The sequence below is a fragment of the Abramis brama genome (assembly GCF_963993115.1).
Source record: "Abramis brama genome assembly, chromosome: 19".
In the NCBI taxonomy this organism is placed as follows: domain Eukaryota; kingdom Metazoa; phylum Chordata; class Actinopteri; order Cypriniformes; family Leuciscidae; genus Abramis; species Abramis brama.
The window spans coordinates 14,131,411-14,143,930 of record NC_139981.1 but is presented as its reverse complement, the minus strand read 5'-3'; the positions used below and the strand labels follow the sequence as shown (position 1 = coordinate 14,143,930).

At 36.9% G+C, this 12,520-nt stretch overlaps 1 protein-coding gene across 2 annotated transcripts; it reads left to right on the top strand.

Moving 5' to 3' along the window:
- The first annotated feature begins 353 nt into the window (after positions 1-353).
- Positions 354-11,266, top strand: rel (v-rel avian reticuloendotheliosis viral oncogene homolog). 2 transcript variants are annotated; one of them, XM_084093207.1, is made up of 10 exons: positions 354-467; positions 1,175-1,210; positions 2,060-2,199; positions 2,316-2,464; positions 3,191-3,282; positions 6,613-6,753; positions 8,348-8,452; positions 8,856-9,071; positions 9,560-9,703; positions 9,787-11,266. In XM_084093207.1, the coding sequence occupies exons 1-10, from the start codon at positions 461-463 to the stop codon at positions 10,560-10,562; spliced, it is 1,806 nt and encodes a 601-aa protein (XP_083949333.1). In that variant the 5' UTR covers positions 354-460; the 3' UTR covers positions 10,563-11,266. The 2 variants fall into 2 exon arrangements, with proteins under 2 accessions (XP_083949333.1, XP_083949332.1); XM_084093206.1 differs by having other exon boundaries at positions 375-470.
- Positions 11,267-12,520: the final 1,254 nt, after the last annotated feature.

The window sequence follows — 12,520 nt, the reverse complement described above, 5'->3', positions numbered from 1 at the left end:
CCTACTCTGTATGTAAATGTATAATTAAAGATTAATAAATAATAAATAGTTATTAGTAAAACTGCAATTAATGGCCTATCAGCAGAAGATATAAAATACAGAATACATTAAAGGCAAAATGTGAAATTTGTTACTAGTAACAATGGAATAAATACTTGTCACTATTGAAATAGTGAGTAGTAGCAAAGGAATACGTACTAGCATCTAATAAATAGTTATCAATGGAATTGAAAACATAAAATCATTATTGTGTTGTAAATTATTACTAATAAGTTACAAACTATACAAATGTTAAACCGGCTTGCCATAGAGGGGCGTGTGTTTATTCTGTGGGCGGGCGTATTGTATATAGTGGGGAATTCCCAGTCAGTACTCTTCTGTGTTGAAGTGTTACTGTATATCTGTTCAGCACTTAAGAGCTCGGACGTAAGACAACCGAAGTCAAGGGTGTTCGCATAATATGGATGGTGAGTACCATTAAGTTAATCAAGTAGGCTAACTGTCTTTTATATTTCCCCTTTCTTGCTCTTTGCGGTTTAATTAAATTATGCTACCACTCTATATCTGTGTGATAGTCAAATCGGAACAGTCGAGTTGTTCAGGTAAATTAAAGATACTTAATTTGCTAACTCATAATTTTATTATATAGAATCCGTCTCAATAAAAATGACTGTTTTCTTCTGTTGTCTTGAGTTGGTAAATCTTCACAATGTTCTTCTGTTGTCTTGAGTTGATAAATCTTCACAATGTAATTCGTAATCTTTACAATGTAACATGTTCCATGTTTTTTTAATCAAAATTCTATTTAAGAAAACATACAGGCTTGTAGTTTTATATATTATAGGGAATGAAAAGCAGAGTTTTATTTGTGCAATTGTACAATCACATAAAGCTCTTGCGAAAGAAGATTCTCATTACCTGAAAACTAAATTCTAAACTTAAGATAAATCTCATGTAAACTAAACAAATCAAATGAGTTATCAGTACATGAATATATGAGGGACAAAGTAACACCAGGAAATAAAAAAATGGGGAACTTTTAAAAGCAGTTTCAGCTCTCTTATTCTCATTTGAACAGTTGTTAATTCTTATTCAATATAAAATGCATTGTAATATATATTTTGCTGATTTTCTATATTGATTTATGTTCTTCTATCCATGCTTTCTTGTATAGTGCATCCCCTCTCAATGCACAGGGATCCCAATCTAAGTAAGTAGCCTACATTATAAACATCTGTGCCAAGTGTGAAACACATTCTGTCGTTACTAGTAACATGTTTAGATTTAAGTTTAGGGTGGACCATAAACTCTGACTAATCACTCATCAAATATGTTCAAACGTCACCCAGTTTCCCTTTGTAAAACCGATGTAATGTTCAGATTTACTTACATTACTTCCTCTTTTGTGATAAAGATATGACTTCCTGTATTTGACAAATCTCATGAGCAGGCAGTAGTGAGTGACATCTGCTCACTACACTATATCATTGGATCCATTTCATCCATAATAACCATAGATTTGATATCTTCCCCAGCTTATTTCATTATATTTCACAGTGTAAGAATGCCTATGCGAATAGATCTGACCTATTTGTGTCGGTGTCAGAAGCAAGTGTGTTAAAAACAACCAAATCTATATTGCATGGCAAATCCAGCTGTGTGTGCAGGTGTCTGACCAAGTTATGATTGGTATATATGCTTATTGACATAATGGCACCTGGATGAGCTCGTAAAGGGTCTGTGCTGACAGGTGCAGAGAGCGGGAAATTATTTACCAGCAGGCTGCGTTGTTTGTGGTCAGATTATGGTCAGGTTCTGTGAAAGACACAAGATGTTGTTTCTGCAGGTGTTTTGAGCCCATGTCATGTTCTTATGCATCTTCAATGTTGCCATTTTAATAAACAGTAGATATTTCTGCCTGACACATCTCCGCCGGTGCCACAGAACTCATTTAAATTTTGAACATGCTTTTAGTCTGTAAAATCACTTTTGAATATTTAAATGAATGATATTCAGATCTCTGAGACTGACTGATGTCATTTTGCTGGTTTCTGTGCAGTGGGAGAGCCCTGTGCTCAGATCTTCGAGCAGCCAAAACAGAGAGGCATGCGCTTCAGGTACAAATGTGAGGGTCGATCAGCGGGCAGCATACCGGGAGAAAGAAGCTCTGACAATAACAGAACCTACCCAAGCATTCAGGTACCTGTTTTTTAAAGGCTTACACCACTGAAGAAAAAGTTCACTGCATAATTAAACTTAATTACTTACTAAGAGGTTTTATAAATTGTGTCTCTCTTCCTATCATTTTCTATTAGATACTAAATGTTAGCGGGAAAGGAAAAGTACGTGTTACGTTGGTAACCAAAAGCGAACCATACAAACCCCATCCCCATGACCTAGTGGGTAAGGACTGTAAGGATGGTTATTACGAGGCAGAGTTTGGACCTGAACGTAGGGTCATCGCGTAAGTTGATGCTTTTAATGTTAAAAAATCATTTTGATGTCACTTAAAAAAGGAAGGTTAAAAACCTTTTGATTTAGTGCTATCAAATCGATTAATCGTGATTAATCGCATCTAACATAAAAGTTTGTGTTTATACCCACATATATGTATGCATAATGTCTATATAGAAATATATGTATGTGTGTATATGTATATACACACAGACATGCACACATATATTATATAAAGACAAACTTTTATGTCAGATGCAATTAATCGCGATTAATCGATTTGACAGCTCTAGATTTAATATTATCTGCATGCTTTGCTCTAATCTCGTTTGGTCCTGTTACTATTTTCCTCTTAATGAAATGAAACATCTCTGTGTCCCACATCAAAGCCATTCCAATGTGCTTTCCGTATTACTCCAGCCCACACACTACCACAGTTCTCTTCCGAAGGGCTGTCCATTCTTCTTCTTTTTTTTCTTTTTTTTAAAGAAGCATGTTGTTTCAGAGTAGGGAGCCATGCAGGGGATTCCCCCAGTATGAAAATGAGAGCCTTAGAGCTCCAGTCTGCCCTCAATTTTAAATAGTATGTCAGTATGGTTAGTTCTAACCTCACTCTTCCTGTAAGCTTTAGTCTTTGGGATCAGAGTTCAAGATGGACAATACATTCAACTAAACAAATCTGGGCGCTCAAAAGCAGACTACACAGTTTAACAGATTGTTTATTGTTTTCTCCTAGTTTCCAGAACCTGGGAATCCAGTGTGTGCGGAGAAGAGAAGTGAGAGATGCCATAATGCAGAGGTTTGCACGAGGAATCAACCCCTTCAATGGTGAGATCCAACACCATGTTTTCTCTCCAGGCCCAAATAGAGTCTGCATATGCAGAAAATTCCGCAAATTTTCCCTGAATTGGGGGAAATTCATAAAAAATGCAGATTCCATCTGGGCCTTCTAATCACCCTTTTTATGTTAAAAAGTCTTAGCATTATTACTGACCCTGTTTCTTTTGCTTTTACTCTCGTTATGAGACGAACAGTGATGGTCAACAACATCACGCTGTTAAAAACACAAATGCTCACACATTTCTCTCTTTCCTTTTTTCAATACTGTATGACACAGACTAGCATCTGGCAATGCAGGTAGAGTAGAAAAAGAATCACTTCTCTTTATTTAGTGAAGATGTTGCAAAACTTGGCTGCGGTATTGAGCGGCACATGATCAGGGGGAACTTATTCAGATAGGGAGGAATGTCAAGAGGAACTGTAAACTATACGTTTTTGTGTAACAGACAACTTTGGATTACTCTGCCTCGAGTATGCAAACAGCCAAATACTTCAGGAATTCCATGCAAACTATTGTGTGGGAGGAAATTATGACAGGGTCGACATATTTAAAGCAACTTCTCTAGGTAATTTTCTTTGGCACCATCAGCATTGTATTGAAGCTTTTGTGGTCACTGAAACATCTGAATTAAAAGTGTATAGTATCTATAAAAGATCCCCTTCAAGGGTTCAGAGCCCCCTAAACCAATGGAAGTACATAATAGTTGACCCAAAGAGTAGCTGTTGGAAATGCTTCAGTGTTCACTTGATTTGATTGTACTTTGAATTGCGGTTATGATGATATTCTTTTATATATAAATTGACTCGACAATCATGTCACATTATGTTAGCAGTTGGTATAGAATCAATATGTAGTTTAATTCCACTGTCTACCCAAACAATATTTGAGAAATTCTGAAAGTGTTGGTCGTCACGTAGGGAATATCAGATTGTGACTTCGGATCTGTGTTTGCTTCCGCATGCATGTTCCGCTGCTCTCTGTGGTGACGGGCTGTTTGAGGCACTGCTCTCACTTCTGCTGTGATAACCAAATAAAGATCTCCTTCTTTGGCTGCATAATACTAACATTTCTCTGAAATTATGTTGATTAGTCACGGTGACAGTCGTAGTGAGATTAGTTTTGATATTACTTTTGAAGTTTGGTCATGTGTTGAAGGGATGACCTGCTATATAGTAATGACCTCATTTGCACTGACGTTATCCCACAATGATTTCATTGATGACGCATGCATATACAGTATATATTGTCATTCATTTCTATTGAGTAGGTAATAGGCTGTTTTTGCGGCGAGGTATTCATTTTGCGATTGGGGCTGTCACAAGCAAGAAAGTGTAGCTGATGATGAAGTGTCATACCAGTAATTGAGATTAATAATGTTATTGTTTCATTTTCTGCTTAATACTCATACACTGAAAAAGCATTTGGTGAATGGTTTAATTTGAAACAGTTTTCACTCAGAAATTCCTAGTAAATTTCACAAACAATCACAAAGAAACTGCAAGTAACACATTGAATTTAACTGTGAAATTTTGAAGTAGAAAGACTGAAATAGTATTTTCTTGTAATCTGTTTTGTTTACAACTTTGAAAATTTAACAAGAAATAATTTATTCACATTGGACTTGAAATCATTCTTTAAAATATAATATTTCCTTATAGGCTTTAATGACTTGTATGATCTTTTCAAATGTGCTAAAAAAAAATAAAAAAATAATATATATGATATAAATATTTCTCCTTCCATTTATACTTTACCATTTTTATTCAGACAATATAATATAATGTTAAATAATATAATATAGCCTAATATTCATATGCCAATGTTGGTCGAACTGTAACATCCAAAAATATTTGCCATTGAATCCAGAGCGCTACATGTTCACGTTAAAAACCTTATTTATTCTGTCGTTTGGTCTGAGCGTTCAAATTCTGCATCAGTATGCGCATTTAAATATTTCGACGTTTGCTTTCCCTTATTTGGTTGGTAATATGTGACTAGAATACCAAGATCACACTAATTCACAATTAGTAAGCATTTGTGTCATGTTGCGAGAAAAAAAAAAGTGCCCATAGCTGATTTTGCCATGATGGTTCCTGAGTGGGCGATCTGCTCAATATGGTGTTAGGTGTCACAGACGGTGGGCACAGGTTGTGAGAGATGAGTGTCAGGCTTGGGAATGGTGGTATACCCACAGAACGGAGAATCATCACCTCCCTGCCCCCATTTTCTTTCTCCAGCTCTCACCCTCTGCTTCACCTTCCACAAGCCCACGCTAACCTAAATCATCCCCCACCTGCGACTGCTGTCCACTCGTTCCTCTTGCTCTCTGACTCCACTGAACGCAGAACCAGAGGCGCACATATACGCAAATAAACATGACCACACCACTGCTCGCAGTTGCCTTTCTCACACTCCACCTCTCGCTATCTTCCGCACCCACTCATCTCCTCCCACTTTATCTCTGTTCCTTCGCTATACATCTGGTCTGTTTTACATCTGGCTGCTGTGCTCCTCACTTGCTAGGCTTCCATCTCCATCTTTCTATCCCACTTCTGGGCCTGTGGTGTGGATGGAGGTGTCTCTTCACGTCAGGGGGTCGTCCCCCTCACTACAGAGTCGTCACCGATACTCTGTCGCTCGAGCCTTTTCTAACCCCGCTGCGATGTTTCCACCTGCTGTGACCTCAGAAGCTCGTCACGTCTGTGGGCGGGATAGCCGCGGGGTGACAGAGACAGACTCCTGAGAGTGAAGAGTGGGTGGAGAGTGGAGATGCACACAGAGAAATGTCTACACATGCAAACGTGTGGGTGGTTGTGTGCTTATAGGGTGATGTGTCAGTGGCATTTCTGGTGGTGATGCTGCTAGCTGCTAATATGCAAGAGCACTACATGCCGCTTGCTGCTTTTCCGTTCACACTTTATATTAAGAAGCTTTGCGGGTGGTCCGAAGTGAACAACTAAATATAGAGGCAAAAAACCAACATAAATAAATCAACTTTACTATGTTCAAATAATATATCATGCTTATTTATCAAAATCTGTGTTTGGATTATTATCCTTATGTGCATGGATTATTATAAATTTGTATGTATTTTGCACAAATTACTACAAAATACTGTAAAAATTATAACACACTGTAATATATTATTTAGTTTATTTAAATCTTCTAACTGATGACAATGCAAAAAAACACCATAATAATTATATAAATAAATGTAAATAAACGACTATTTATTTAAATTACACCTATGATTAATGTGTTGATATGTTTGTTTTGCACACTCTGCTATTGTTGAACGTTGGGTTTTGTGTCCACAGTTTCCCGGGAACAGCTGCTACAGACTGAGGAGTATGATCTGAACGTGGTGCGTCTATGCTTCCAAATTTACCTGCAAGATGAGACCGGGATGTACAACACCATGCTGCCTCCCATCGTCTCAAACCCCATCTATGACAACAGTGAGTTGGCACAAATAAGAAGCACACAGCATTAAATGTGAAGTGTGTCATTTCTGCATGGCAACAAACTTGGAAACTGTTTGTTTGACAACATAACTTTGACTCAGCCAGTGATGTGAATTTGGGGCGGGGAAACCTGTTTTTGTTCAGTGGAAGACCTGGGTTGTGTTTGATGCTATTTCCACTAAACACATAGAATTACACTTCACTAGGGATGAGGAATTTGATCTTGATTGATGTTGATTCCAATAACAATGTTGGATTGAGAAGAAGGAGGTTTTTGTTTTCTGATGATTTTCATATTTATTTAGCTTGAACATATTTTATTTTCATTATTATTTTATATAATATTTTATTATATATTTTATATGTTTTTTTAAAACAATGTGGCAAAAAACAACTTTGTTAGCAAAGGTGTATGAGAAAAGCTATTTAATTTTTATATTTTATGTATATATTTAGTTTTTAGTTTGTTGATTTAAATAAATAAACAAAAAGATTACAGTATTTATTTATTTTTACTGTAATAAAATAATGATAGTATTTTTTGTAATTAAAATTTCACTCCACTCCAAGCTAAATGTGACATTTATTATAAGCTAAAAGGTTTTTGTGGAGTTTTATATAAGTTTAAAGTATGAAAGTTGTTCAATTATTGTTCTATATCATGTTCTATAATTAATCTAAATTCATTATAATTCAAAAACGAACGAAATTTTGAAGCTTTGGATATTAATGATTACATTTTGTACAGAGAAAACAAAAAAAAACCTTTGCATTTAATATGGGTATTGGTTTTCAGTATCTGCTATATTAGCTATATTTTAGATTTAAAAGAAAGTGGTTTGGCTGAATAGTTTTGTGTCAGTTTTGACTTATTTACTGTTTGACATGATGCAAGTTACTACTGTCAGAGAGCATGAAGATATAGCTGTGGCAATGCATTGCTCAGGTGACAGAGAGCTGTCAGTGGCCACATCCCTCACTGCAGGAAGTGAGCACGGTCCATTTCAACACTTCCTCACGTGATGGTTGTGTACAGGGCGAGCAAAACAGCAGTGCTTGCAGAGTGTTTTGTGCGGTTGTGCGATTCTAAATAAGTCAGAGCGGATAAAAGAAGCTCATGCCATGACTTGGTTAATGGGTTAAAACTCTTTCATCTGCTTGTAAAGGCTGATTCTCAAGTCGTTCATGTTGTTCTCTTGACAATGCAGTCAAGTAGACTTATTTTTAGAAAAGCGAGCTTGAAAACATGTAGATGTTTCAAAAAAGTTGTTTGACCTGAAATATTTGATATATTTGCAGCCAGTGTTAATAAGGTTAGCTGTTAAATCTAACCATAAATATGAATTCAGCCACAGAAAAGAGGAAGTAATAAACAACCTCGCCCTCACTGTCTAAATCATGACAGGTTTGACTGCTTTTTTTAGCCTCTGCACATGTTTGCAAGTGTGGCTGTGCGTGCAGATACTCAGATAAAGTCAAAAATATGAGAGATAGTTTCCTATTGCTAATAGCAGTGCATGTCTGTGTTTCAAGATTGTTAAATTTGGTTTTCGAAGCTTCATTCTCAGTGCCTCGTTCTTTTTTTCAGGGGCCCCGAACACGGCCGAACTGCGAATCTGCCGGGTCAACAAGAACAGTGGCAGTGTGAAGGGAGGCGATGAGATTTTCCTCCTCTGCGATAAAGTGCAGAAAGGTACAGGACCGTTTTAAATCTTTAGAACACTTCAAGGTGCTTTAAGCAATTTCAGCTAACACACGTCCTCTCCAAAACTTCACCCCTAAACATATGTCACCAAACCAAAACAGTCTGTTACAGAGATAGTGAGATATGTGGATATTTACATTTTATGCATGATATTCCCTTTTAAAATGGCTTACAGCACCTTTATTAAAGAAAATGAAAAGCTTAAGTGGAGATCTGAAATTAATTTAGGTATTTATTAAGTCATTCATTCAAACAGTCTCATATGTCCTTTTCTCTTCATCATCCTTTTATTTATTTTATTGAAAATCATCTTTCCATTTCCTTTGCCAGTTATTTTATGCCATTCTTTCGTTTAACCCATTTCTCACACCATAACATCACCTTATTCTAGATGACATTGAGGTGAGGTTCTTCACTCAGACCTGGGAGGCCAAAGGCGCTTTCTCTCAGGCAGACGTACACAGGCAAGTGGCCATAGTGTTCAAGACACCCGCCTACTGTGACACCACCATCACATCCCCGGTCACAGTGCGCATGCAGCTGCGTCGTCCCACAGACCAGGAGGTCAGTGAGCCCATGGAGTTCAGATTCCTGCCCGACGACAAAGGTAAAAACATCAGCCTACAGTTTCATGATTTGGGCCCATGTCTTCTTTGTTGTTACAAGTGGGTCATTGACAAATAAGAGTATCTGATAAAGAGATGGGAAAGTATTTTTAAATTCTGGTTTAAAACACAAACATTTCCAACTTCCTAGAAATGTACTTTTTGTAGGTTTCATTTCGAAAAACTTTACTCCATTTTCAAGAAAGGTTTAAATGTTGTAGTAGTAAAAAAAAATTTGAGTGTATTCCTTATTTTAAAAAATGTTTAAAAAAAATATTTGAATGAAATATCTATTATTTAACAAATATCAAATTATTAATTATAAAATATATCATAAATGTTTGGACAGTTGCCCCATGCCAACCTGAAGTAACCTTGCCTTGTCATAAATAGGTTATGATATAAAAAAAAATTCTGCATGTTGATTGCATCACATGATTTTGTTGGGTCGATTTGGCAGACAAAAAATGAGCATCATTTTTTTTTTCAGATCCATATGGATGTCAAGAGAAGAAACGTAAAATTGAAAGCCAGATGAAATCCTTCTCTAGCTTCTCTCAAGGAGCCATGAGCTTCATGAACAGACCGAAAGCTGTGCCTTCAGCCAACCTAATAAATCAGAGAATCAAAATCGGTAAGACGCATGTCATGTAGCCCATGCTAAATAATACATGAACATTTTTAATAATTATTTAACACAACATACTCTTTTTACAGAGCCACCAAATTATTATCGTCCTTCCAACCATGGGGTGGTGCGCCCAAATCAGCCAGTCTATTATAACAAAACCTCTTCGCCCTGCCCCATGATGCCACCCCTATCGGAAAACCCAACCCCAACATCAGGAACACTCAGTCAAGGATGGCCCAGTCAACTCAACAGCAACGGAGCTAGTAATGGGGTAGGCCTACAGCAGGTCAACCCAGGTCAATCCAGCATTGGGGAAAGTGGAAACAGCCTCCCTCTACTGACCTCTTTCGATCTGGAGATTCTTCAATCCAATGGCCCAACCGGCAGCCAGCCTCGACAGGACCAACCAAACCAGCAGGTCCAGCAATCCCAGCAGCCATCTCAAAGACAAGGACTGGAAGGAGCCCATTCCTGGTTTAACTTTGGCTCCCAACAGCCTCAAAGCACACAGAATGGAGCAACAGGCACCAGTGGGGCACTGGGAACGGGGTACCCGTATCCAAGCAGCATAGATGAAGAGTTCTTTCAAAACCTCATGGTCAACCACCACTTGAAACAGGAAACTCAAGGGCAGAGCAACATGGCTGTGCTTGGGCCCGCCTGCACCCCGTCTTCAGACTGTGGGCAGTCCTTCACCGCCCTCCTGAACTGCCCCAACCCCAATGGAAGTACTCCGGAGACCATGAGACAGATGGAGGCCAGTGGGCCCAATCAGATGGTCTCGCAGATACCGTATCCTTCCAGCAGCATGGGGCAGGAGAGCCATCTTGAATCTTTTGCCTGGCAGTACTTCCCAGAATAGCTTTGAATTCCATAAGTGTTCGACATGTTCATGATTTTGTTTTTTAAACAAAGGCTCTGATTCATGTTCACTGAATGTATTTTTCTGAAGATTTGTCAGAAGAGGAGTTTGTTGTCCTGGAAATACTGTAAGATGCTTCTGCCAATTTGGTAAAGCAGTGAGATTTTATGAAACATTTATGTATAACAGTCTGATGGTCATATTGGAAAAGTTTGGGATAATTTGTCCACAAACGCTTAAGTATGGCAGGGTAATTGTGTTCCTTACCGTGGGAACTAGCAGGGGAATTGTCCCTGGGTAATGGCTATGTCATTTTAAACATGCTTCTTATCCAAGGTTCTCAAATAGTTAAAACAAGGTCTTTCATTGGTAACTCGAAAGTGATATTATAGGTTTAGAAAACTACTACCAATGTCTCGTTATGTTTTTACTTTATTCATCACACACTTGTGCTAATTGTGAAATTTGCTTTTACGTCACATTTTTTGTGGGTGAATTTTTGTATTTTTATAAAATTAAAGTTTATACTACTGAACATGTGATTTTGTTTATGTATTTGCTACATTCTGAGCTGAATTGTGGCTACATTACTGTTAAGTGGAGCAGACGCATGTTTGTTTTCATACATACTAGCCATTTGATTGCATCATATGTTTCTGTTTCACATTCCAAAGTTCAGGTAAATAAAATAATAAACTCTCTAATTTGGGTCTACATATTTGTTTTCTTAGAGGGGCCTTTAGATACGAATATGTCCAGTCCAGCTTTCGTATTTCTCAATCTAAATTCTGAATCTTTCTAAATGAAGAGCTCTGTGACATGCAGTGGTGATGCAACTGACATAAGCTCCTAACAACGAATATGAAACGAATACGAAAACCAATAAAGCAGTCATTGTGTCATTCAAGAGGTTTCAACTCCCAACAGGGCTATATATAGTACTGTATGTTATCTGCCAATATATCAGTTATCGGCTTTCAAATAAAATGAATAATTGGTTATCAGCCAAAATTTTCACATCGGTGCATCCCTAATAGAAACACGTTATGTTGATGAGTTACTCAATTGATTTTGAAACTTGGGAATTTTTGACTTTTTTCCACAATTTTGAAATATACTCTTTTACTTTTTGTTTCTCTTTTTATGTCATTTCAGTACTGTAGGATTACAAAATAATGATGATGGTTTTTATATTTTGCATAAGGTATATTGGCATTGCATACAGGGCATGATTTGTAACCATAACCCGAACAACATCAGTAAAACAATAAGAATTACTTAAGTGATAATAAATTAGAAATGAGCTACAGGGGTAAAATTCAAAAATGACCACCACCCTACCACCTGACTTCCATTCAAACATATTTGTTTCTGAAAGAAGTTTCTTATGATCAAAAACAGAGTAAAATCAGTCATACTGACAAATATAATTACTATTTAAAATAACTGTTTTCTATTTTAAATGTACTTTAAAATGTAATTTATTCCTGTTATGGCAAGTTGAATTTTCAGCATCATTACTCAGTCTTCAGTGTAATCCTTCAGAAATCATTCTAATATGCTAATTATCTGCTCAAGAAACTTTTTTTGTTGAAAACAGTAGTGCTGTTTAATATTTTGGTGAAACCCGAGAAGAGTAAGTAAAATTTAGGTAATAAAGTAACATCTGTTTTATAATTTGATTTAATTTGGAATTAATGTAAAATTAATAAGCAGGTTCTTTTGTATTTTATATATAACATCCACACATGCGAAATAAACTTAAATGAACATAATAGCACATAAAAACTAGACATCCTTCACCAATAACAACAGCCAAATTGTTGAATTACGTCCATACAACAGTGTGATTAAAGGGGTCCTATAATGCCCTTTTCACAAGATGTAAAATAAATCTCTGATGTCCCCAGAGTGTGTATGTGAAGTTTTAGCTCAAAATACCCCACAGATAATTGTTT

Coding starts and splice junctions, on each gene's coding strand:
- rel (XM_084093206.1), top strand. Junction 2,465..3,190: donor CCTGAACGTAGGGTCATCGC/GTAAGTTGATGC, acceptor GTTTTCTCCTAG/TTTCCAGAACCTGGGAATCC. Junction 9,072..9,559: donor ATTCCTGCCCGACGACAAAG/GTAAAAACATCA, acceptor TTTTTTTTTCAG/ATCCATATGGATGTCAAGAG.